The sequence below is a fragment of the Panthera leo genome, chromosome B1, assembly GCF_018350215.1.
Source record: "Panthera leo isolate Ple1 chromosome B1, P.leo_Ple1_pat1.1, whole genome shotgun sequence".
Classification (NCBI taxonomy): Eukaryota; Metazoa; Chordata; class Mammalia; order Carnivora; family Felidae; genus Panthera; species Panthera leo.
In genome coordinates, this window is record NC_056682.1 from 142,740,158 (window position 1) to 142,768,037 (window position 27,880).

General features: G+C 43.9%; 1 protein-coding gene across 3 annotated transcripts in view; it reads right to left on the reverse strand.

Moving 5' to 3' along the window:
• SHROOM3 (shroom family member 3) overlaps window positions 1-27,880 on the reverse strand; it is an 85,616-nt gene that overhangs the window by 41,282 nt on the left and 16,454 nt on the right. For all 3 annotated transcript variants that reach the window (XR_006201882.1, XM_042936141.1, XM_042936140.1), the window contains exons 2-3: window positions 22,435-22,566; window positions 4,633-4,764 (exon numbers count right to left, since the gene is read on the reverse strand). Coding sequence is in view for 2 of the 3 variants with exons in the window: in XM_042936141.1 (XP_042792075.1) it covers window positions 4,633-4,691 (59 nt within the window). In the remaining variant the exon portion in view is untranslated. The remainder of the gene's footprint in view (window positions 1-4,632; window positions 4,765-22,434; window positions 22,567-27,880) is intronic.

Consider the following 27,880-nt stretch of genomic DNA (forward strand, 5'->3'; position numbering starts at 1 on the left):
CTGAAAGGATAATTCACATCTACTTGGGAACACACAAAAAGTCAAAGAGAATAAACTGAATAACTGAAACTCTCACTACTGAGCGGGAACAAGGGTCATCACTAACCTATCTCAAACTGTAGATGATGTCTAGAAATACAAAATCACTGGTAGAACTATCTCTAGGCAGAGCAAGGGCAGAATGGGTTACAGAGCTCAAGGAAACTTAAGCCACCACACCTCAGGTGGAATGCACCATGTGAGGACTGCAACATGCTCTTTGCTACTCGGGGAGAGCTCCACCCCTTTGGAATCCCCCTTCCCAAGCTTCGTGGGGAGTATGACCAATCGGTATGCTATGCCACGAGTGTGCTGACATCACCCTCTGCAAAGTTCTTCTGCCACTTTCTGGAAGTAGTCATTTTGATTATCTTTGCCATTCCTGCTTCCAAGATGGCACTTTAAAAAAATTTTTTTTTAATGTTTATTTTTGAGAGAGACAGAGAGATAGAATGCAAGTGGGGAAGGGACACACACACACACACACAGAATCTGAAGCTCAGGTTCTGAGCTGTCAGCACAGAGCCTCGTGTGGGGCTGGAATCCATGAACTGTGAGATCATGACCTGAGCCAAAGTCGGATGCTAACCAACTGAGCCACCCAGGCATCCCCCAAGATGGTACTTTTAATAGTGGGGAAGAACAACTTGGAATGAGGTCTTCATTCCCTGCAACGGTTCCAGCCCACAGAGACAGCCTTACTGTCAAGATAAGTATGTCAAGCTTCTTACTGTGGTCTGGCTAGCTCTCAACCTCATTTTCTATTAGACTCCTCTCGATCACTGCGTTCCAGTGCAATGGCCTCTTTACTGTAACTCAGACCCATGAAAGGCATCCCCATGTCTCAGGGCCTTTGTACCCACTGCTCCCGCCACACACTATGCTCTTCTCCTGGCTCACTTCTTCCCTTTACTCAAGTCTCTACTTGAGGGAAGATTTCCTGGAACTATCTAAAGAGCATCTCCTCCATTCTTCCCCATTAGTCTGCTTACTTCCTTCACAGCACTTACCACTACTCAAGGTTACCTTTTATTCCTTTCATTGTATGAAAGAGACTTCAGTTGTGTCTGTAATGCTTAAGATCTGAAGCAAATATGACAAGATGTTAATTCTGTGGTAGATCCATGTGTTCTTGTAATATTACTCTTTATTGTGGGTGTTTGAAAGTATTTTCTAGGGACGCCGGGATGGCTCAGTTGGTTAAGCGTCCATCTCTTGATTTCGGCTCAGGTCATGATCTTACAGTCTCTGTTGGTCCTAGAAACTTTTTTCCAAAAAGCATCTAAATGGATTATCATTCCATGGAACAGACCTTGGTACACAAATATTACAGGGTGGGGGCTTTTTATGTCTCATTCAGCATTATACCCTCAATAACTAGAAACCATCTGAGACACAGTACTGGTTCTTTAGCATTTTGATACTGTTACTTCAGCCTCCTGTGAGGGGGCTGGATTACCTGACTTTTCAAGATCTCTTCTGAAGTACTTTAACTACTTAGGACCATCATGTGGTTTCTGTAGAACAGCAAAAAGACAGTGACTTGGGTCTGACAGGAAGCAGCTGCAATACAGTTTCAGTGAAATTCAGATCTAAACCAGCTCGCAGGCAGTTAAAATTACTTGTCCTGTGCTTCCCTCTGCCCCAAGCTCCCTGATTCTCCCGCTTCTTAATGACAAACGGATCCATAAACTTAGGACTGAGATTGGGTTTCTAGAACTAAAGGAGGGCTACCAGAGGGATGCCACCCAACTGGTTCGGCACACCAGACCACTGTGCTCCTTGGAAACGCGCCGGAAGCACTTCTCCATCGACAGCCACCAACCTCAGGCCCTCTGAGGGGAACAGAGTTGGGGTGAAGCCCTCGGCGAAGCTGCAAGCCTGAGGTGTGGACCAGACACACCAGACCACAGGGTGACCCGTGCTGGGGAAGAAGAGCATACCCAGGTCTGTAGCGCTGTGGGTAATGCGAGCTTGCCTTTCTTCCTTTGTAGCCCACACAGTGCTTTGTGCAGACGGTCGGGGGGATCTGTCCTGAAGTTTGTGTTAGAGGGGCACGGCGATAGATCGACCTACTGAAGCCCCTCTGGAGGTTGGACAGGAAGGAGGAAGCAGGACATGCAGAAATGCATTCTTCGGAGCTACTGCCCTTCTGAAGCCCGCTCTGCCATTCTCTGGCGGCCTCCTGGAGCTCACCACAGTTCCCGCACGCAGCTCTTCTGAGCGCTGGCTACAGTAGTCTTAACTTCGGCCCATATTTTTCAGGTCACAGTATGACCAGATTTAGGGGCTCTGGTGCAGCGTAGGCGTGAGGAGGCCCCACAGGGCTCCACTCTTTAGGAACACTCTGGTAATGCACAGTTGCATTTTATGCGCATGCTGGTTTATGCCATTAACCTTAACATTTATTATCAGGTTTCACTGTGCCTCTGGTAAGTCTTCAGCCTAATTATTATCATTGTCAAAATTACTGAATGCTTATTATGTTGCAGGAACTGCACTAAATGTTTTACATGTTCTGTTTAATCCTCACTGTGATCAAATGGGATACGTATTATTAATTTCATCTTATAGACAAGAAAAACAAGATCAAAGAGGTTAAATGATTTGCTCAAGCTCATCCAGTAGGTGGTGAAGTTGGGATTTGAACCTAGGTTTGACTTAAAAGCCCAAGTACCGTATCACCGTGCCTTCTTTCCTTCACACTGCAAGGCCCTCCACATCTAACCTTCTAATTTTTTTTAATATTTATTCATTTTTCAGAGAGAGAGAGAGAGAGAGAGACAGAGCACAAGCGGGGGAGGGGCAGAGAGAGACGGAGACACAGAATCTGAAGCAGGCTCCAGGCTCTGAGCTGTCAGCGCAGAGCTGGATACAGGGCTCGAACTCACGAACCACGAGATCATAACCTGTGCTGAAGTTGGACACTTAACCGGCTGAGCCACGCAGGCGCCCCTATTCTTCTAAAGGCCCAGAGAGTGAAAACGCTGTGCCTGGGTACCAACAGCACCCTGCTGGTGGGCCCTGTTCTCTGAGCTTAGATGGCAAGAATAAATTTTTTCAAGGTTATTGGGAGGGACATGGACAAGGGAGAGGAGTGTCTGTAACAAGGAGGGTCACCAGGAAATTCTTTTCTATGACCTGAAACCTACCCAGATGTGCTAGGAGCCATGTCTGTCCATGAGAAGTCTAGGAATTGGCTCTTGATTTGACCAGACCTGAGTGTTAACGGCTCTGAGTCCTGTCCTTGCTGAATGCAGAGCCACCATCTGTCAGTTAAGTAATCCTTCCAGAAGTCACCCCCTCCCCCACCTGACTCATCAGCACTTGTATCTCATTTGTATGTAGGACCCATATTCTCTTGACCGTCCCACCTCTCTGCCGTTACCCTTATCCAAGCACTTTCAAAAAGTCCTAAGCGAGAGTCTAACTCCCTGGCATCAGAAAATGGATTCTAATTTGCATGGATTCTGAGTTTGTCATAAATGTAGGGGAGTCCTGACTGAGTACTTTAATATGTCTGGATGGTCAAGTTTGGCTTCCTTCTCCCCAGTCCCTCTCAGTTGTGTAAGATCTGATTACCACAATAAATCCCTTCTCCCGTGACACTGGTGGTGGCCTTGCCTTTTTCTGACTGAACCTTGACTGACACAATGACTAGAAAAGCAGAGAAAGTATAACTCGGTTATGCACAAGGGCTCTGACACCTGGCTTGGACTTGAGTCTGGACTCAGGTCCTGATCAATTGTTTGACTTTCGACAAATTTGTCTCTCGAAGCTTCAATTTCAGGTTCTGTAAAATGGGGTTAAGAATAACGTATCTGTTTTAGGGGCACCTGGGTGGCTCAGTCGGTTAAACGTCCGACTTCGGCTCAGGTCATGACCTCACGGCTCCTGGGTTCGAGCCCCGCATCGGGTTCTGTGCTGCCACCTCGGAGCCTGGAACCTGCTTCAGATTCTGTGTCTCCCTCTCTCTCCGCCCCTCCCCCGCTAATGCGCACGCTCGCTCGCTCTCTCGCTCGCTCTCCTTCAAAAATAAGTAAACATTAAAAAAAATAAAAGAATACTGTATCTGTTTTAAAGGTGGAGATGAAGGTGTGTATCACAGGAGATAATCACAGGAGTGCACACTGAGTAGCCCTTAAGTGTGTTCGTTTTTTTGGTTGGAGCTAAGTTGGATAACTAGCCTTAACACAAGGATATAAAGCAAATAAGGAGTTCAAATACATGAATAAAATCACTCCATAAAAAGCAGACACATACTGGGTTGAGAAGGACATTAAGCACTGAGGAAAGAAGTTTGTCAGTTTTTCTAGTGAAGTGCTACAATGTGCAATTGAGAAAGGTCTGACTGAGAATGAGCAGACCCTGCAATGATCTCACATGGCCTCCCTTCCTGCCAGTCTAGCCCAGGGTATGAAGGTGACATATACATTAAGAGTTTGAAGAGGAAGAGGAAGAGGAAGGTGGTGGATAGACAGGTTTGATCCTCAGGTTGAGTGTAAAGAAATGTTCTCAAAACAGAAGAACACCTTTTCTGGGAACAAGAGCTCTGAAAGAAGCAAAGCCCTGCATCTCGGCTGGGTCACTTACCTGGAATGGTACCTTTGGGGCCAAGGACTGCCGATCGTGCCCGGAGTGATTTGCATCATGCTGCCCTCTGGTTGGTTCTCCCCCAATTTGGTTAAATGCCAAGAGTGAGGTCGGCCTGCAGGGTCGCTGCGCCTGAGGAGACATGGGAGAGAGACCTCTCAACATCAGGAGCATTCTCAGCGGAGTCTCGTCACCGATGTGATTTACTGATTGAAAAGCAGAGACTGCTGTAGCCTTAGAGATCAAAAATAATTAAGTAAATATTGGAAAGTATAACTTACTGCTTATTTCTCTTACTAACCATTGCTCCTCTCTGCTTTATAATATTTTTACTTTCATTTTGACATGATTTCAGACTTACCTAAAAATGTTGTAACTTAGTATAAAGAATTCCCACACAAACCCTAGTGCACTATGTGAATGCAAATTGGTACTCACTATGAAAAACAGTATGGAGATTCCTTTAAAAAATTAAATAGAACTACCATATGATCCAGCAACCCCACTTCTGGGTGTATATCCAAAGAAACTGAAATCAGGATCTTACAGAGATATCTACTCTCCCAGGTTCACTGCAGCATTACTCACAAGAGCCAATACATGGAAACAATCCAAGCGTCTATCACCTGATGAATGGAGAAGATGTGATACACACACACACACACACACACACACGCACGGTGGATTACTCAGCCATGAGTAGCAGATCCTGCCATTTGCAACAACTTGGATGGACCTTGAGGGCATAATGCTAAGTGAAATAAGGCAGACAAAGATAAATACCGTACAATCTTACTTCTATGTGGAATCTTTTTAAAAAAGACAAACTCAGGGGCACCTGGGTGGTTCAGTCAGATGAGCGTCCAATTTCGGCTCAGATCATGATCTCGTGGTTCGTGAGTTCGAGCCCCACATTGGGCTCTGTGCTGACAGCTGGGAGCCTGGAGCCTGCTTCTGATTCTGTGTGTCTCTCTCTGTCCCTCCCCTGCTTGCACTCTGTCTCTGTCTCTCTCTCTAAAAAATGAGTCAACATTTAAAAAATATTTAAAAAATAAAAAAATTAAAAAGACAATTCAGAATAACAGTATTGGTAGCTAGAGGCTGGGGAGATGGGAGAAAGGGGAAGATTTGGTTAAAGAGCACAAACTTTATAAGATTTACAGGTTTGGGGATCTAATGTACAGCATGGTGATTATAACTAATAATACTGTATCATACACTTGCGTGTTGGTAAGAGATTAGATCTTAAATGTTCTCAGACAAAAAAGAAATTGTAACTATGTGACAGGATGGACGAGTGGCTAATACTATGGAGGGAATCATTCTGCAATTTATAAATGTATCAAACCAGTATATTGTACACCTTAAACTTATACAATGTTACACACTAATTATATCCCAATAAAAACTGGAAAAAAAAAAGAATGAATTTCACCTTCACCTAGATTCCTTGTATGTTAACATTTTATGCTTTATTAATTTAAAGCACACAGAGTTGCCTTGCTGTTTGTTGGTCTCTGCTTATCCATATATGAAAATGGGAGCAGTAATTCCTTGCCACCTCCCAAAGGACTTTGTGTGGCTGTATGGTAAAAAGCTTTCTGGTGATTTTGAAGTCCTCTGTCCTATCCTGATGCTGGATAAATTACATTATTTTAATTTCTTGGTAAGAACTACATAAAAATTAGCAGCTACCTCAGGGTTAACACTGCTCTAAGCTACATGGTCTAAACGGCAAGATGTTCTCGAAAATAGTTTTTCATTTTGCAAGTCAAGGACTTCAACTTTTAAATATCCTGCCTTTATAACACAAAGAGCTGACAAAGCCAAACGGAAAAAAATGGGTGTCCTTTAGCTACGATACTGAAGAATAAATTTGGTAAGGATTACACTGCTATAGAAGGTCAGAGTCAGGAGAGAGGGGCTGTGCCGTACTTTTGGCAAAAAAAGTGAGGTGTGCTAGGGTATCTCATGCTGAAAACGTTTGAACTGTAGGAACGCAGGGGCATTTTTCTGCAGTTTAGAAACACGTGTATGAGATCCAGGAGTGCATTTTGATACACTGAAAATAAAGCTGAAAGTACACACACCTGTTTCTTTTCTATGAAACGATAGATTGGCATTTGCTAAATTAAATGAAAAAACCGTTCCCCCAATATGAGTCAAATTTCAAAAGTGTTAAGTATATCAGAATAATATTAGGCCAGGTGTCAAGACATGGGTTCTTACCCTGACTTTATTAACTTGCTGTATGACTCTGTATAAATTACTTTCCCTCTCTGAGCCTTTGTTCATGTAAAAAAATGAAGACATTAATCAAAGAGGCTGTATTAGCCTCATTTTAATCTGAAATAACTTTTAAAATCTGTAAGAGTGTAGGGAGGACTGCAAGAGAGATAATGATTTCCCAAAAGTGCACATATTTTCTTCTGAAGAAAAATAGGAAAGGATAGGGAAATGGTCTTCTGTGAAGCAAGAGATACAGACACACAAGATTTTTAGCTGTCAGTCAGTAAATGCTGATTGAACTGAGGAACATATAGTCATATGCTAACATCTGTGTTGCCACATGGGCCAAGGAAAGTGAGAAAAATGGAAATCTCTCTTGATAAAACACTGGGGATAGACAGAAGGTGGAATGTGGCAAAAGGTTATCAGCTCTGGGATCAGACAGACCTGGATTCTAATGCTGATACCTCAAATCCAAAAGCTAAAAACTGGTGGTAAATTTCTTAACCATCCTGAGCTACCTCATCTGTAAAAGGCAGATTATAACAGAACCTATTCATAGGGTTTTGTAAGATTAAAAATGAGGTCATGTACCGGCACATAGTAGAGCTCAACGAATGTTCAGTATGATTATCTTCCAGCATTCATTATTAAAGAACTGGTAAAGACTAGAGGGTAGGGAGACAACCCCATCAGGGAGATCTACAATGCAGGACAGGAAAGGGGTGAGAGAAGCCTGGAGTGAATGGTGGAGGCAAGGGGAATGGGCAGGAACTGTCGATGGCACAGAGTCACCCACATCTGAGCTCCCCAGGAAGGTAGATCTAGAAGGTAGATCTAAGAGTAGATCATTACAGCAGAGAGTTATGGTGCTCACAGCCTGGAAGACCCTGGCCACAGTGGTGAAGCAGGGAGCTGCCAGGGCAGTGGCCATGACCTCTGGTCAGGGAAGTAAACACGGGCCAACAGGGAACAGACCTTGCCCACCTGGAAGCTAGGAAAGAATGAAAGCAAGTAATAGCACAGTCTTGGGGCAAAAGAGAGAAAGTAGGGTGCAAAGTCAGGAGATCAACAGTGGAAGGCAAAATATTACAACTGTCTGGCTTTTTGCCCCCATACCTCTCTAATCCCCCTAACAGGTCCCAGGCAACCCATACCCTCTGCCCCAAAGTTGAACCTGCCCTCTTCTCAGAGGGGCCATCTGGGAGCCCCAGGTTAATGGCTCAGTGTCTCCACAGTTTGCCATTCTTGCTGCTAGCTTCCCTCTGACCTTGGACACACAGCCTCCCAGAAACTGGCTCCTCACCTAGCTCCTCAAAGCCAGGCTACCTCCCTGGAACCTCAATTCCTCAGTGACTTAGATTTCCTGCTTTGTCTTCCAGTTCCATCCAGGGATTAGAAATCCTTTCTGGTGCCCCAAGCCCCTCAGTGGCTGGCTCAAATCACACAGCCCTAAGTCCCACAGTCAGGATTGAAACCCAGTTGCCTATGACTTCAGACACTCAAGAGATGTTACTGAATAACCATAAAGGAAAAGCCGAGAACTTGCTGAAAAAATATAAAGCCTTTTTTTTGCATGAGGCACCTGGAGACATTTCATATGGGTTCAAATGATCCAAATGGGTCCAAAATACATACGGAGAAAGAATAAAGTGTCATCTTCCCACCTCATGTCTGGTTACCTAGGGAGAGGAGTTGGCAGGACCTGTGACTAGGGACTTTGAGAAGCCAATGGATATAGCTGCAGAGTGAGGTTGGCCCGGCACCTGAGGGTGGTAATCCTAGGGATGACCCTTCAGCAGCTTCATCCACCAGCGGTATCCGACCACACCTACCTAAAAACACTGGTGCCAAGAAGCCTTCCCTGCCCAAGAGAAATGGACAGGCCCTGGTAAACTCAAAAGGCTCTACAGAAACATCTCGCTTCTAGTCAAGGAGATGAGGTGTGAGCTACTGTTTTCCAATAATTTCAGGAGTTCCGGAGAAGCCCTCTAGTCTGAAATCTCAAAGGAAAAAAGAGAGGAGGTGCCCTGAAGTGCAATCTACTCACCCAGACTTCGTATATCAGTTAGTACAGCACCTTCATGAAGGGTCAGACATCCCACTGAAAGTTCTGAATCAGACTGAGGTGTACAAGGAGGCTGTGTGCACAGAACAGTGAAGACAAGTGGAGCTGTTTCACCTACATTAAGGGAAGAAAATTTCTCCTTGTGCTTTGGAGGCAAGAGCGAGGCTTTTCAAAAAAATGTAACCCATGAAACCTTTCTTTGGTTTCTTTCCCATTCATTCAGGAGACATCCAGGGAGACTTTCTATATCCTAGTCACTATGCTGGCAGTGGGGATACAAAGAACAACAAAGGATCAGTAGACCCACATAATTCACAGTATAGAGGAGGATGGCCAAGTAACCTGGGATGCGATGGGCTCCACGATTGAGACCCATACAAGATACTTGGTAAACACAGGGGAGGGACTCACTAACACTGTGAGAAAGCTTCACTTTAACCTAGATCATGAAAGGTTTTCCAGATGGAAGAGGGTGGGGAAAGGAAGGTTTTCCAGATGGAAGAGGGTAGGGAAAGGAAGGCCATCTAGCTAGAATAGCATGACTAATGCATGGAGATGTACAAGAATATGGTAAAACAACACAAAGAAGCTGGAGAGGAGACGATGAGTAAAGGGAAGAACAGTAGATAAAGGTGATGAGGTAGGAGGGGCCACATCTTAACAGGCTTCACTAGACAGTCTGGACAGTGTCCTGTGGATTTGGAAGCCACCAAAGAACCTTAGCCAGGGAGGAGCATGTTCAAATACGGGTTTCGGTAAGATCCTGACAATGACAAGGAGAATACATTTGAGAGAGACAAGACTGGAGGCTTTTCTCTTGGCCAGGGTAAAAGATAATGAGGGTCTAGCACTTAACGCAGTGGCAGTGAACTTAAAGAGATAACCGATCATGGGGCACCTGGGTGGCTCAGTTGCTTGTGCATGGAGCCCAATGGCGGGGCTTGAACTCATGAACCATGAGATCATGACCAGAGCCAAAGTCAGATGCTTAACCAACTGAGCCTCCCGGGGACCCCTATTTTAAACAAAGAGAAGTATAAGCAAGTTTATGTGAGACAGGGAGCTAAGGATACAGGACAAAGAGGACACTCCTCAAGACTCATGAGAAAGTAGGAAGGGATGGCATTCTACAGTACATGTGGTCAGTATACCTCATTTATGTATGCGTAAAGGCAGTTCCACTGAAATAAGAAAGTAGGAGGTAAGATGTTGATGCTCCTAAGTATGAAAGAGGACAGATGGGAGGCGAGTCAGAGAGATTTCACACCCAATGTCCTCTATTTTCATTATGATGATGGCAGAAGAGGGAAACATGAGGGGGTTGATGTGGCAGGTCGGGGCTCAAGGCACATAACAGTGAGACCAGAAGAGCTAAAATTTGATGAGCATTTATAACTAAGAGTTAATAACTAAGAATTAATACTAAGATATGCCCTTAAGGAGCTTACATCCTGGTAGGGAGACCAAAAGAAGGAATTCCTACAGTAAATAATACATCACAAAGAAATAATTCCTACAGTAAAGATAAAATAAATGTCAAAGACTTGTAATGCCAAGGCAGGAAACCCAACTTGGAGAGATTTTTCTCTCTGGAGCTTGGACACGTAACTATTGGCCCTTGGGTGGGGTGTCAGGTCTCACCACAGGTCTAAGACATTAAGAACAGAGTGATCTTGAAACAAACAAACAAAAGGTCTTAAAAAACAAAAATGCATCTGTTGGGAGAAGGCTTCAGAGAGAAGTTCTTTTTTTATAAGATTCTTCCACGTGGGCAGTGAAGTGATGAAATGAGGGAAAAGAACAATAAAAACGAGGACCAGAATGGAGCCCAGTGACTCTTACACCTTGCTAGGGGAAGTATACATCAGCACAACCTGAAGAAAGAGCAGTCTGGCAACATCTAGAAAAAAATTTTTTTTAATTTTTAAAAAATGTTTATTTTTGAAAGAGAGAGAGCGAGCATGAACAGGGGAGGGGCAGAGAGAGAGAGGGAGACACAGAATCTGAAGCAGGCTCCAGGTTGTCAGCACAGAGCCGGACGCGAGGCTCAAACCCACAAATCGCGAGATCATGACCTGAGCTGAAGTCGGATGCTTAACCGACTGAGCCACCCACGCACCCCTAGAAAAAAAAATTTTTTTTGTTTCTTCATTTTTGAAACACAGAGAACACAAGAGGGGTGGCGCGTAGAGAGAGGGGGGCACAGAATCTGAAGCAGGCTTCAAGCTCTGAGCTATCAGCACAGAGCCCGACGCGGGGCTCGAACTCACGAACCGCAAGATCATGACCTGAGCCGAAGTTGGAAGCTCAACCGACTGAGCCACCCAGGCACCCCCCAAAAATTTTTTTAAATAACACATCTATCAAAAGATTGAAAAACAAGCTAAATGCTCATCAGTAGCAGACCAGTTAAATCTTTGCAGTACATCCATAAAACAGAATACTTTTGTGGCCATTAAAAGAATGGAGTAGCTCTATACATAATTGATATGTAAAGATCTCCAAAATCTATGACAACTATAAGGTTGTGAGTACAGTATGATGCAGTATGCAAGAGAAAATATACGTAACCCCTAACAGGTCTTAGTGGAAAGAATATTTCTGGAGTGATGCTTGTGAAACTAGGAAAATGAGTGCCTCTGGGCAGGAAAACTTATTTTTTTCACTGTTATTTCCTTTTGTAACCTTTGAATTGTGTATCATGCGCTTGTATTACCTATTTAAAAGCACAGCATTTTAAAAATAGCTGGAGATAACAAAAAAAAAAAGTCAAACAGCTGTTTACTGACTTTTTCAATGATGCAAATAATTTAATAAACATTCCTAAAGAGCACAGCATGCTTTCATATTTTGGGATCACTTTGATCTTTAAGAAGATAAGGAAATACTTTCCTAAAGGGCATTACATCATGAGCATATCAATAAGGGTCAGAAGACAATTTAATTTTAAATTTTGAGCAGACTGAGTTTTGTGTGTGGGTGTAATTCAAACAAAGCCCTTTTGTTGCATTCCTAACCACAAACAAGGAAGCTTAACTGCGTGGGATGGGTAGGCTGATGAAACTGGAACTAGCAAGTGACATGGTGTCCTTCTTAGATGATTTTGTCCTAACACAGAGTCAGGAATGCAGAGCATATTTCTGAGAAATCTATAATAAAGAAGTTCAGGTATTTCAAGCAGTTTTCGTTGATCACCTACTGTGTGCCTTCTACTCCGATGAATTCTAGTTGGGAGTTCTGAGATGGCCACAAGGAGCTTACAATCTTGCTGGGGAGTCTTAGATGCAAGAAAAAGTGTTAAACAGAATCAGACTTAATCATTCATTCAAAAAATACCTGAGTGCCTGCTGAGTGCCAAGCACCATTCTAGACACTTGATGCCTATTTTCTCACTTACTCTTTGTCCTATCTTTACGTGCCGGGCTATTAATGAGGAAATGAGGTAAATAAGAAAAATTAAGCAACTTGTCCACAGTCACAAGGGTGGTAAGCAGAGTTGATATTTATTTAAAAAAATTTTTTTAAATGTCTATTTATTTTTGAAAGAGAGAGAGAGACAGAGTACGAGCAGGGGAGGAGCAGAGAGAAGGAGACAGAATCCGAAGCAGGCTCCAGGCTCTGAGCTGTCAGCACAGAGCTCGATGAGGGGCTCGAACCCACAGACCGTGAGATCATGACCTGAGCCGAAGTCAGACGCTTAACAGACTGAGCCACCCAGGCACCCCCCAAAGAGCTGATATTTAAACTCACACATCTGGCCCCAGAGCTTGTGCTCTTACCATCTAAGCAACGAGCAGCGTAAATGAGGTGGGGTGGGCAGAGTAGGGAGACAGACAGTAAGCAGATAAACAGGATATTTTCACACGGTTCTAAGGGTTCTGAAGGAAATAAAACTGGGTAATGTGAGAGTGAGATGAGGGTCCTGCTTGTGGACAGCCTCTTTGAGAGGGGCATTTGAACAGAGACCTAAATGATGATGATAAACCATGCAAAGAGTTGGGGGCAGAGTATTTAGGATAGAAGGAACAATGAAATGCAAAGGCCTTGATGTGGGAATAAATCTGGGGTTTTCAAGAAGCACAACAGTGTGACTGAAGCCTTAGGAGCAAAAAGCAGATGGTAGGAGAAGTCATCAAATGGTACTGGGCCATGTAAGCTCTAGAGGGACTTTGGATGTAAGCATCAAACATCTCACATGCTGCCCATGATCAGGAATAGGGTCTGAAGCTGGCCAAAAGGTCTAGAAATAGAGCGGGACTTCAGATGACCTTGAAGGATCTGTATGCTTTGCATAAATCAAGAAGGTAACAACCACAACTTGGAACATAAAAAATTCCAAGAGCTAGAGTTCAGTTTTGTGTTGATGCTGTGCTTCAGTGAGCTATTATGACTGACACTTTGAGTTTACTCTTCTGGGTGCGCGAACATTATAAAACCATGCCAGTTATCAACCAGACATGAGCTGAATATGTAAGAATACAAGATAGACTACCAGCACTACCAAATAAAACATCCTGTTTTCTAATCCACTTACTAACCCACCTACCTGCCCATCCATCATCTGTTTAGTACACAATATGCTTTAATAGATAACCAAGTCCAGGCAAACCATAAAAGACTCTTAAATACAGAGAACAAACTGAGGGTTGCTGGAGGGGAGGTGGGGGGGAGTGGTTGGGCTAAATGGGTGATGGGCATTAAGGAGGGCACTTGTGTTGAGCACTGGGTGTTATATGTAAGTGATGAATCACTAAACTCTACTCCTGAAACTAATACTACACTGTACGTTAACGAACTTGAATAAAACAAAACAAAAAAACAATAGATGACCAAGTCCAACTTAACAAGATTCCAGTCTTAACCCCCCACTTTTGACCCCCCAAAACAATATATTAATATATTCTGTAAATCAGGTCTGAGTTAACGTGTCATGGATGTGGGTTGAGGGTCTTCCTGATAGACTTACTGAACACCATATGCTTGGCCCAGGATAAAATATGTTTCCTAAGGTTCCTTTTGTGTGTCACTGCTATTTTCCCCTTTTTCTCCTAATCTGTTTTTAAAATTATAAAGTCTTTAAACATATATAAATGTATTCAAATTAATATAAAGATCACCCACATACTCATCACCAAGATTAATCAAATCTTCATATTTTCCCCGGTTTAGTTGAGGTACTCTTTTGAATAAGTATAGGTACTCTTTTGAATTCATATAGTTTTTTTCTTAAAAAAAGATCAAAGCCATTGAGAAGTCTTACTCTCCACATTTCCTAGCCCACTCACCCCATTTCTCTTCAGTATTTAGAAAGCCTCTTCATACCATTTTTTTCCTTTTAGCTGCCTGGTATTCCCTTGAATGCATACATCATATTTACCCACCAGACCCTTTCTGTAGATACTTTTTGATTTCTAGTCTCTTGCTATTACAAATAATGCTTCAGTGAATAACCATGCCCATACACTGATTTCTATCTATGCAGACTTATTGCAGCAAAAATTCCCAGAAGTAGAATTGTTGGCTCAAAATAGGCACTTGTGATTTTGATAGTTAAAGCTAAATTGCCCCTTTCACCTTTTAAAGAGGAAACAAATTCAATATGAACAATTAAGCGTCACTGTACAAGTAATTGGGGGGGGGGAAGGATATTATATCTTTAGTATAGTGGAACAGATGATCTGTATTTGAACAACAATGCCTTTTTTAGGCATTTCCTGTTTACAGGAAAATGATAGGCCCCAAATACTGATGACAAAAATATACAGCAAGTGAAAACCATGACTGAGTCAAGCTACACTGAGCTGTACTCATAACACTGTTTTATTCCATAGATCCCCATGGAACTCTCTCTGGAATAAAAATTACCCCACATTGAGATAGGTTTTCTACATGTTCACAGGAGGCAGAAAAGCTCCTAAAATTTTTAAAGGGTTGAAAAAGCCCATTATCTTCCAAGATACAAAAGAAAAGACAAGAAAAGAGAAAAGAAAAGGAAAGAAAAAAGGTGGCAATTGTCCCGTAACACTATTGGCAAAGACATTGTTCTTGAGAAATCCTTTACCCCCCCTTTACAGCATCGCTAACCTCTAGTTTCTAGGACTACAGGACTCTTCAAGACTGTATTTCAGACTTTTGAGATTCACAGAAAAATCCAAGCAAAGTTTTCTAAGGCTTTTATAATTGCCTCACCAACATCTGTGTCTTAAACAAGTGGTTCGGTGGGTAGAAAGGTATGCATTAGGTAATATAACCCCATAGCAACACACAGTCCTTTCTGGAAAGAGAAGTTCTTTTTAAATGTCACATCCTGATAATACGCCCTGGGGACGTTTGGCTTTGAGGAGTGAATCATAAGTAAGAGTGAAGTGTGCTAACAGATAGACATAAGACTCTAACACCTAAAATTTGCATAAAAGATGAAAAACCTTTTCAAGTAAGATGCTTTACCCCACTTCTCACACCTGTCCCAATGTCCTTTCACTAGTGGTTTATCTCCTCCCCACTCTCTATTCTGACATATTTTTTTTTAAGATTTAAATTTTATTAATGTCCAAACAAAGCTATTATCCTACAGGAGAGGGACCACCAATGGGGTGGGCGTCTTTCACTTAGTCACAAACGGATGATGGCGTTGCAATGTCTTTTTCTCAATATCCCTCTCTTTCTATCCTCCTCCTCTCAACTCTGAGGAAGCAGAAAAGTCAACTCTCCTTCCCACACTTCAACATTTGCATCCAAGCCATGGCAGAAGTTGACACAGACATTCTAACATCTCTGATCTCTAACAGCATTCATCTTGTCTTTCATGGACTTTCAAAATCCAATTACAATAAATAGCACAGCATAAATAGAGAAGCATAAGTTCTAATTATTGATAATTTCTTCTTCTGAAATCTCAATTTGCAATCGGATATTTTATTTGTTGGAGGAAGAAGGAGAGATTGGCTTTTACCAATTTCTTTAGATATCAGATATTATGATTTTAGGATTTTCTTCTCTACTTCCGTGTGCCATAGAATGTGTTGCTAGAGCTCATGTAGGAGAAATCACCTCTGTGCTGGTTTGTTTTTATCTTCCACACACAGATGGAATAAACGTACCCTCATGGATCTCAGGGTAAGATAGTTGCAGAGAACTGGAAATCAAATCGTTGTGTGTCCCTGAATTACTGCTCCCCTTGACAGAGAAGTTGCTTAGAGGTCTACCATAGGACTCCCATTGGATAAGTTAGAAGCAGTTCAGCAGGGCACAGTAAAGGTGTGGCTCTTCCCCTCCACCCAGTGGTCTTTGGGGCGGGAGGGGAAGGGTATCTACCACAGCAGCTGGAAACACGCCTCCTTAATACATAAATCCACACAAGACTGTCCTTGGAGAGTTTAAAGGAGGCCAAATACCAACCAAGATATTTCAAAATTAAGCTAATTAATTTTCATACAATCCCAAAGTATACATTGCTTTTCATTTACCAAAACAGGCGGAGGAAGGGTTTTTGTGTGTGTGAGGCAAAAGCCTTACCTTTCAGAAGGGACTTTTTTCCAAACACCACTCCATTAAACAAAAACAAATAGATGGCCCCCAAACCTCCAACACTAAAGACACTGGCTCTTTTGGGATAAGTCTGATGCATCCCATTGTTTTTCTCTTCTTTATTTCACCTGCTTGTCATTTAGAGAAAGAGGCCACAAATAAGCAATTAAAGGCAACAAGAAAACAAAGGAAAGGACAGAAAGCAATTCATTTTTAGAGAAAAACCTCCAACAGTGGTCAAAAGAATCTACATTTAAAAATCATACCAGAAAGGGATCGCTCACTAAAAGAAAACTTTTAAAGATCATTGATTGAAACCTGATTGAAAAGATGACAGAGAAGCTAAAAACTTTAAGAATACTTGCTCCAGCCCCTCCATTCCTACCTACCTGCATCTTCATAATAAATTTTACACCAGGTGTTTAACCACCACCAGCCACCCCTACCACCACTCACACATAACCTGACACCGGTGGGGGAGAAAATAATACAGCTCAGAAGAATGCTTCCCTCTTACTCACTTTCAAATGAAAGAATGCCAAATAAAACTTGAAAAACCAGCCCTGTGATCCTTCTCTGTGTTGGATAAAATAAGCAGTTCATATTTTCAGTTTTACCTTTTACACGGTCTGATGATCAGAGGAATCTCCATAGTAATCAATACTCCAATCACCTTGAGATCTAGAACATGACCATGACTGCTGCACCCACCTGTTCTTTCCCATGCCATATGTTCTCTTAAGTGACAGTATTCCCTAGAAGCAAGCACTCGCATTAAGCGGACCTCTGAGCAAAAACTTTGAATCAAGATTATATAAGAAGAAAAGCGGATTCAAATGAGTGGGAATGGGGAAAAGATAATCAAGCATTTATACCTTCAGCTGTGATGGGGTTACATAATGTACAGCCGGCAATCTCAGTAACCACTTCTTTTCATGTAACTTTAAAGTTGAATGAGAAGACCCACCTTTCCTCTAACACTGAGAACACAGTCACAGGTTCCTTCTCTTCCAACAAGTGTTGGCAATGAGAACAGAGAAGAACTTGGCTGCTAGGACACAGACAGCCATTCCTTGTGAGAAATGGAAACAGTCATCTAGGAATTCCCCAGGGAAATGGGGAAGCAAAGCCATGAAGTACACAACACAAAGCAATTGCTAATTTGAAGGAGATGAAAAGCCACTCCAAATACGCACGTGCATCCTAAGACATGGTGACTGTGGGGCGCCTGGGGGGCTCAGTCAGTTAAGCGTCCGACTCTAGGTTTGGGCTCAGGTCGTGATCTCACGGTTCCTGAGTTTGAGCCCCGCATCAGGCTCTCTGATGTCAGTGCAGAGCCTGCTTCGGATCCTCTGTCTCCCTCTCTCTCGGCCCCTCCCTTGTTCGCTCTCTCTCTCTCTCTCTCTCAAAAATAAGTAACATTAAAAAAAAAGAAACTTAAAAAAAGGAAATATGATGACTGCATACACAGGAGAGAATAATTAAACATTCCTATGCAGAAATACTAATAGTACTGAATTACATGAATGCGCATATAATGAGAAACTTAAGCATGCGGTTGCTTTTTTTTTTTTTTAATAAACAGGTATAACACAACATCAAAAAGACACCTGTGAAAGGCTTGTCAGTTGCGAACCCTGCAATGAAAGTGCGAACTCTCACTCTCACATAGTAGTGGACTTACCTTGTGGCAAACAGAAGCATCCTAGATAACAGCCCTCTGGCCAACTGCATGTCATATTCAGGGCTGGGATAAAAAGCCATCTCTCCCAACTACTGCCCTCTCTGCTCCTGTCGGGGTTGCAAAGGCTTCCCAACAGTCCACTGCACCTCCCGTCACACCGCCCGAACCACCCGGAACTCGCTAAGCGTGCAACTAGCTGGGTGGGACTCACATTCCCAGTCACCTCTGCAAAACGGCCAATTAAAATTCAATTCCTGCCAAATAAGAGGGAAGAAGAGAAGGTGACCCTTGGTAACTTTTCCGGCAAGAGCCAGCATCTTAGACAATAGCGTGCAGCTTAGAAATGCTAGAATTCCATTTTGTGGGCAGGAGGAGGAGGGAAGCAAGGAAAACCATCTGCTGATAAAATGCATCAAACTGGAATCAGGAAGTTCCCTTGAATGATCTCTGCCAAACCCTCAGCCTCCTCCACATGCAAAAATGCCACTGTCTGCAAAAGTGTGTGTTAATTGCTTTAAGCTTCCCAGTTTGGGAGGCTACTGAGGCAGGGGTCCAAATCAACATCCCCTGAGACCTGCTAGGCACAACTGTCCGGAGAACACGAAGTCAGCAGCCCCGGGACAAAACTCACTGCCAAGGGACGTACAAAGTCCCAGCTGAACTAACCGTGTTGCTCCGCTGAGAATTAGGAGTGAAACCCTGAGCTTGTGTTATCTATTTGTCTTGATTTATTTTACAGAGCACAGACCACCATGTGGTAAATGCTTAGTAAGTAAATGAGGCAGTTATTATAATGATGGTACGACTGGTGGGGGCGGGGGGAGAGGTTTGTGGAGGAAAGCACTGGCTCAGGAAATACTGAATTTCAAGCTAGAACATTTTGTCTCCTTTACCAACTCACTGAACTAGCCTGGCCGAAGGCTTGAGAGGTTTTATGGAGATATTTCTGTTAAGATAAATGAGATCACAGGATTCCTACTGACAGAGTTAGATAAGAGAGCATTCAGGGGTCTCACGGAAGGGAAGGATGGGATTGGATCTGTGAGAATATTAAGCCCTGGACCAGAAAGAGTTTCTCTCTCTAAATCTCGTTGCTTGGCTGGTCGCTGTCTACATCTGGGGGAGGATGGAGTTTCCTGCTCTTACTCTTTTGTTTTTCTTATGCGTAAATGAGAAAATCCTTCCTGGCTATTTGCTCCATGAAAAAGGAACTATCTATAACTCTGACCCAGTGCACTTGGAATTGGCTCATGAAGTAGCCCCAGCACTTTCCAATTCCAAGAGTTGCGACTTATCACAAAGTAGACTTGCTCAATGGCCACTACTAACCTACCAACTCGACACTTGAAAGACTCCTAAGAAGCTGATAAGCACATCGTTTCTGCCCTAAGTGGAAGACCAGGACATCAGCACCTCACCCCTTTCCATATTTCAAGACAGGATTTAGACCAGAGCCAGCCTGAAAGAGAAACAATGACCAAAGCTGGAATAATGTAAGCAATGAAAATAATGTAAGAGCAAAAGTGCATTGGATTACAACACAGAGAAGAAAATAAACATGAAGGAGTCCTTACTGATACAGTTAAAATAAGTAGGGAAAGAGACAGCTCTTCCTTACAGAAGAATTCCAACTAATAAGTACAGAAGGAATGAAGAAAATATGGAATCAGCTTAGAACATTATAGTAATAACTGTTGCAGGGACTATATCCACCAATGGAGAAAGTCTGAGGACAAATAGGGATATTCACATAGTCTCAAAGTTATCTCTTCCAAGATATTACAAAGAGATGAATAGCTGTACGGCAGAGAAACCTGGCAGACTTTACCTCAACCCAGTCATCAAGGTTGACATCACCAGGAGTAAAACATATGGACATAACGTAATCCCTGATAGGACATGCAACCAGGATGCATCACTTCTGTGGTATTCTTGCCAAAAATGTATAGCTTCAATCTAATCATGAGACAATATCAAACAAACCCAAAAAGAAGGCATTCTACAAAATAACTGGCCCATACTCTTTCAGTGTGTCAAGGTTGGAAAAGACAAGGAAAAACTAAGGAAATATCAGATTAGAGGAAACTAAGGAAACATGCCAAATACAATACAGAATCCTAGAACAAAAAAGGGATGTTCATAGGGGAAAAAATGATTAAAACTGAATAAAGTCTTCTGTATATAGCCTGTAGTTAACAGCATTTTATCAATAGCAATTTCTTAGTTTTGATATTTGGATTATGATGATAAAAGATGTAAACATTAGGGAGAGCTAGGTGATGGGTGTACTGAAAATCTCTGTACTATTTTTGCAACTTTTTTATGACTCTAAAATTATTTTGAAATAAAAAGTAAAACCCAAAATGGGCAGGATTTAGGATCGGAGTATAATTGGATAAGAACCACTCCCATTTCCAAGTTCAGTCCTACATCAGTAACACTTGGGATACAGAGATCTCTTCCTCTAGGAAAGAGGAAGCCAGCTATTGCAGGGGCTTACAATAAATATAGTTGTGGAGTCAAGATACACATGTGAAATTCCTAGAGTATACGGAGTTAAAGGGATATGCGTGGGAGCAACGTATCCTTTTTAAAAAGGAAGTTGCTTGCCCATCCACTCCCTTCCTGTCCCCCTTCAGACAGACAGACCACTGATGGCCAGCTTTGACCATGCTGATGAAGGCAACCCCCAAAATTTTTTTAATGTTTATTTATTATTGAGACAGAGAGACACAGAGCATGAGCAGGGAAGAGGTAGAGAGAGGGGAGACACAGAATCTGAAGTAGGCTCCAGGCTCTGAGCTGTCAGCACAGAGCCCAATGGGGCTTGAACCCACAGACCGTGAGATCATGACCTGAGCCGAAGTCGGTCACCTAACCAACTGAGCCACCCAGGTGCCCCAACCCCGGCTCATTTTAAAGACTGTCTCTTCATGGATAGGACACCATCCAGGTATACAATTAGGTTCATTTGTTTCATCCAACTGTTAAAGATTGATTTATAAAATCTTTTCATTGTTTCAAGCTCAAACTCAGGTCTGTGTGATTCCAGTGCTCAAGTACGGCTTCAGTCAATCTATGCTCTTCCTGCCTTCATCAGCCTAATGGTCCCACGCTTATTCCCAAGGGCCCCACTGGCAGCAGCATGGAAGTCACACTCTTTAATCTGTCTTCTCCCTTCTCCCATCCTCATCTGCTATCGATCTGCTTCCTAAATTCATCTCGAATCATGTCTCCTCTCTTGTCCCATCACCGCTTGTGTGGTTCAATCCTGATCATTTTCTTCCCAGACTATCGCAGTAACTTCTTAACTACAACCTCTGGCCTTGAGCACACTGGTGCTGATGCCACACCAACCTACACAGCCCAGTGGAGTCTTCCCAAGTCGAGGCTCTGGTTCTCTACATTGACAATCCAAGGAGGCTAAAGGACATAGTTCTCAGGGCTCTGCCTCTTCCGGCTGGCCCCAGAACAGCCTTTGCCAGCTGGCTCCCTTGTAGCCAGCACCTTCTGCAAATCTGACCTGTCCTCTACCACTAACCGAATTCCCACAGCTGTGGGAGCACACAGGAGCACAGAGGATGCACAGGTGAGTAGCTGCAAATGTTTTTTAGGCTAACTTTACAATCTCAGGACACTCCTCAGTTAACAGAGGACAAGAGTTTTATATGATCATCAGTTCAAAGATGAATTAATCTTGCTGTACAATTTAACACATTTGTCATTTCCAAAGTGTAAGACCTTGGTTGGTATATTGCTGTGAGTGTTTTTCATTGTAGTTTCAAAAACAGTTACGGATGTGTTTTTTAAAAAGATATCTGAATCAGGGGTGCCTGGGTGGCTTAGCTGGTAAAGCTTCTGACTTCAGCTCAGGTCATGATCTTGTGGTTCATGAGTTCGAGCCTCGCGTCGGGCTCTGTGCTGACAGCTGGGAGACTGGAGCCTGCTTCACATTCTGTGTCTCCCTCTCTCTCTGCCCCTCCCCTGCTCACACTCTCAGTCTCTCTCTCTCTCAAAAATAAACAAACATACAAAAAAAAAAAAAAGAGAGAGAGAGAGAGATCTGACTCAAATGATTTGAGGGAGCCCCAGACTACCTCCCGGGAACTTTAGGGTTCTTCAGAACCTATTTTGAAAACCATCATTATTGTACTCTGAGCTGCTATCAGACCTCCTTGTTCAGCCCCTCCTACCTACCTACCAAGTATCTTGACCAGCCTTGCCCCCAGTCCCTTTTCTTCCAGCAGCCGAGTTCCTTTTCTGAACTGCTCCGCACAGACTCTGTGTCTCTTACCTGTGCTTCGGCCGAAGCTTAACTCCTCCTGACCATGCTGCTTTCCTGTGCTGGGGGTCCGAGGTGAGGGGCTCTGGGCTGAGGGAGTCAGAGGTACTGGTACCTGCAGGGCCTGGGTCTGCACACGCATCTCTGGCAAAACAAAAGAATGGGAAAACGGGAAAATATGATGGTGTTCATGGGAAGGGCGCACTAATGAATCAACAAGAAAAATGCATGAAAATTAACTGAGCGGTTAAAGCAGAACTGCAAGCTGAGTGCAGAGTTCTCAGCCTGCACCCACTGAAGTGCTCTGCTCCAAAGAAGGCAGGCCCATGCCTGAGGGGCTTCATCCTTTCCCATCTATGTTTCTGTGCAGCACTAAAGTATACTTCCCAGTTTAAAATACCAGGTTTTCCAACCAAGGGGGAAGAGACACTACAATGAAGGTGAACTCCCCCTATAATTCAGCCTCCATCAGTAAATAAGTGAGAAACTGGACTCACTAAAGCAAATGGCCAGGCAATGTCCCTGAAACCCAGTCCCCACTGCCTCCCTTCTTTTTTTTAATGTTTATTTTGAGAGAGAGTGCATTCATGCGAACAGGAGGAAGAGGAAGAGGAAGAGGAAGAGGAAGAGGAAGAGGAAGAGGAAGAGGAAGAGGAAGAGGAAGAGGAAGAGGAGGAGGAGGAGGAGGAGGAGGAGGAGGAGGAGGAGGAGGAGAAGGAGAGAGAGAGAGAGACAGAGAGAGAGAGAGACACAGAGAGAGTCCCAAGCAGGCTCTGTGCCATCAGAGCAGAGCCCAAAATGGGGCTTGATCTCACAAACTGTGACCAGAGCGGAAATCAAGAGTCGGACGTTTACCCGACTGAGCCACCCAGGCACCCCAGACCACTGCCTCCCTTCTCAATTCATTATAAGGAGAGTGACCCCCAAGGGGAGCAGGCCTCCTCTGTTCAGTGAGTGGCAGCTCAGAAGAGCATGCCAACTCTTAAGCCTTAGCTGTTTCAGATTGTCTAGATTCCACCGTGCTGGAGGCAAGCCTTTTATGTGTCCATTTAAGTCCACCCTCACACCCCCCAGGTCCCTAACACCATTCTCTTTTCCTCCCCAGTCCCAGGCAGAGAAAATTTTAAGCCCTGCGTGACCAATATGTGGCACACATTCTGCCACAAGAACAGGTGTATTTCTTCCCCATAGGAGACTCTCAGCTTCTGAATTTCCAAATGCCTGACTCGAAGGCATCCTCTTGATCAGACAGTCGCCTGCCTCAGGCTCTGAAGCAGTTTTGTCATTATTCTGCTCTGCTGGGTACCAGTGATGTGTTTTCAGTGTGGGTCTTTAAGGATCATTCTGAGACTAGGAGAGCCTACCGGTGGCCCCCACACACGTCCTGTGAGCAGGAATCGGAGAAGAGGCAAATGCATGCAGCCTCTCCTCTGTGTGAGCCTTGGCTGAGAAGAGGCGGGATTATCAAACGGCTGTCAATTTCTTTTATTTCAGGACACAGAGGGAGATGACCAAGGAGTTTCCATTTCTAAGATATGCTTCCTTAGCTAAGTACCCTTACCCCTTTCTGTACATTACTTTTCTCATCAAATTTAGGATTCCTGGAGTTGAATATGGTCAATATAAGTCTAGGCTTGAAGTCTGAAGGCTCAGTTGAGGTTCTGTCACTTATGAATTGAAAGACATTGGGCAAATGCCCTCTGAACCTAGGCCCCACATCTGTAATATAAATATAAGAGGCAGGGCACAGCATGACTAGGGGGCTGGTTCCGTAGGCAGCCTCTCTGATTTGGAGTCCTGACTCTTCCTACTGACTAGCTCTGTGACTCTGACCCCTCTGTGTCCCGGCTGTCTCATCTCTGAAAGGGGCGTAAAAGAACACCGTTTTTCATAGAGCTGTTGAGAAGCTGAAGCTAATTCAGATGAAGCACTTAGGATAGAGCCTGGCACATGCTCAGTACTCAGAAAATTAGCCAATATTATCATGCCCATCTTGCAAAATTGCTGCTAAGTCTTCTAGATGATGTCTGTTACCTGTCTAGCACACTGCCTACAGGTGGTATTTGCCTAATTATTTTCACAATCATTTTACTGCAGTACCTCCATGTTAGAGCTCCTTTCAGCCAACATGTTCTACGAAACAGACACCACTAAAAAGACCGAATCTATGCTGGGAATAACCACAGAAAGAGCTTTGGCCAGAGAGTTAATATGTCAAGGCCTTTTGCAGAATTCATCCTGTGGTCCCCAATTAGAATTACTCCTACAACCCTCAGAGGCACCAACACCACCTGGCTTAAACTGGGGGCAGAAAACAGACTCAAGGGTATCTCACCATCAGATGTGTGAATGTGAAGATTACATGTATGTCACGAGCACACCCAGGACCACTCACCGGTATAATCCATTCTGACAGCAAGCTTTCCTTTCTAGTCTCCTCTAGATGCCTATGTGTCTGCTAGTGGAGAGCAAAGGCCAAGCCTGAGCTTTCATAAAACCTCTGTGGCGTTTAATACCTTCCTCATTTGGGGCTTGAACCATAATTGCTGGCTCTGTACCACAGCGAAGCCCCTTTCTCTTTCCTCGCCCGCTCCCCCTTCCTGGGAGGTGCCAGGTGATGGAAGGTCCAGGAGGGCACTGTCACAGGGAAGGGATGGCAGGAAGGGCAGGCAAATGAAAAAGAGATGAAAGCACAAGGAACAGGAGATGATCTCATCCTTTCAAGGACTTTCGATACAGGATTCCTCACAACCCTAGGAAAGCAGAGACCGGCACCCCAGCATTGCTCTCCAGGCCACTGGCTGTCTGGTCACCTGCCACCTCCAGGAGACCGACTGAGGTTAGCAACTGGGTGTGAGGGTTCATGGAACTCATGTAGCTTGTTGCTGACTGCAGTCCCCCCGCTCCCCCCCTTGCTAAACCACAGCACGGCCTCCCTGCTAATCTACGCCTCCCCCCACCCTGGATGGGCTGGCTCCAGAGGCCAGATGGAGGTCCTGGCAATGAGTGGGCTTTCTGGATGTATCATACAAACTAGAAAAGAGGCTAGAGAGAGTGCAGGAAGAATCGCCAGCACTTAGAACACAGCTTTTCTGCCTTAAACTCTTTCTAGAATCATCTGGATGACAAACATTTAAAACATTTATATGTTCTAATGAAAAAAAAAATCCATGATGAATCTAGACCTAAATTAGTCCTGGAATGAGTGTTGGGAAGCCTATTACTCCAAAGACCTCCCCGTTGGACTCCTCACTTCGCCTTTTAATCCCCTCGCCAGTTATCTTATCTGCACCTTGAACTTGGCCTGTCTCTGCAATGCACATTTTCCCATCCGCTTCCGGCCTCTCAGCAGAGTGGAACTGGCAAAGCCTACAATGTGCTCTGATCACGTGCCCCACTGGTGCTACTGTGATTCCACACACCTGGGACAGATTATTCCAAGTCTTTCCTATAGGAGATGTGTGCTTTCCCATATATCAGGAGTCATTCTCACAACTTCTCTATAAAGGCAAAACCTAATTGTTTGAGCCCCATCTTCCAGATGAATACGCCGAGACAGACAGGTTGTATATCTTGGCTCAAACCATACATGGAATCACACTCACGTGAGATAAAAATCACCATCAGTTACTCTTCTTCCTTTCAGTGTAAAAGCTTCAAACTTGTTTAGTTTATATCACAAATTCTGTAGGCCTTGGAAGTACACCCAGATTTGGTCAGAATGGGTGGAGATGGTGATGGTGGGGACTTTAATTAAACATGTTGCCAAATGAGCTTATTTTTTAGTTAAAAGATACTCAAAGGTAGACACCCACAGATATCCTGCAGAAGCCTTAGACTCAATGAAACAAGTTCAAGTGAAAAAATACAGAGGTAAACCATATGCCTCTCCAGCCTTAGGGAGCTACTTCCAGATCCCAAAAGGCACCACATTCTCCTGGTTTATCCATACTTGCCCTTCAGGTTTCAGTTTGGACATCATCTCCTCCGAGTGCAAGTTGGCATGAGGTGCTGCGCCCTGTGCTAGCTATAGGTGTGCATTTCAAAGTGCAATGCACACTGTCTTCTGACCACCTGTTTGCTGGTCTGTCTTCCTCCACATGCTTAGAAAGGCAAGCAGACCAGCTTGCTGCCTGGCACACTGAGTCGCTTGATAATCATTTGTTAAATGAACGAAATATTGCCAAATGTTCAACAGATCTGTAACGTGTCTTCCTTCCCATCTCCTTTTTGTTCACTTAACTGGCTGGCAAAGCTAATGAGGGTTGCGGGGGCGGGGGGAACTGTTTGTATATTGTTTCTTGCTCTTCCCCAGTCTCGAGATCAAGGTTTAGGAGGAGCTAAAAACAAAATTGTGAACCACAATCCTCCTGTCATCTTTCTTCCCCAGACAGTTAAGAAACAAGAAATCCAGGCCAACTGCCTCCATTTCTACTCCCTGTGATGATTACACTCATATTTTGTCCACCCTCTCCCCCACCACCCTCAATATTCCTAACTCATGAATATACACTGGCTACTTTACTATTTGATATTTTAGTAGAGCCATTCACTGCTTTCTGAACTGAGTGTCAGCCAACATCAGAAGTTCCAGATCATTCTGTTCCCTGTGGCTCTCCCGAACAGCATGAAAATTGGGGGGAGGCCTGGAGAAGCTGGAGTAAGAGCTGTGAGGAACTGAGCCAGACATTTTAAATGGTCTTTCCAGATCCCTTTAGATTCCTGCTTTCTACTGAGTTTAAATACTTTTATTTTGTCTTGGGGCAGAGTGGCAAAGAATCATCTCTCCTTGGCAGGGACTGTTACAACATTAGAGAAATGCAGCAGTTCCTCCCTTTTTGTGGGGTTTCATCCAACAGGAAAGAGCTTCCTCACTGGCTGCTTCCACTCCTGTCCCCCTTCAATCCAGCGTCTACCAGCAGCCAGTGACACTTTTAAAAAATGTACATGACTCAGGGCACCTGGGTGGCTTGGTCAGTTGAGCATCCGTCTCTTGATTTTAGCTCAGGTCATGGGATCGAGCTCCTCGTTGAGCTCTTTGAGGAGCCTGGGGACTGCTTGAGATCCTCTCCCTCTCTCTCTCTCTCCCCTGTTCACACTCTAAAATTTCTTTTTATGCTTCCGATTCTGTGTCTCCCTCTCTCTCTGCCCCTCCCCCATTCATGCTCTGTCTCTCTCGGTCTCAAAAATAAACGTTAAAAAAAAAAAATTAAAAAAAAAAAAAAAAAAAAGGGCGCCTGGGTGGCTCAGTCGGTTAAGCATCCGACTTCAGCTCAGGTCACGATCTCGCGGTCCGTGAGTTTGAGCCCCGCATCGGGCTCTGGGCTGATGGCTCACAGCCTGGAGCCTGCTTCCGATTCTGTGTCTCCCTCTCTCTCTGCCCCTCCCCCGTTCATGCTCTGTCTCTCTCTGTCTCAAAAATAAATAAACGTTAAAAAAAAAAATTAAAAAAATAAAA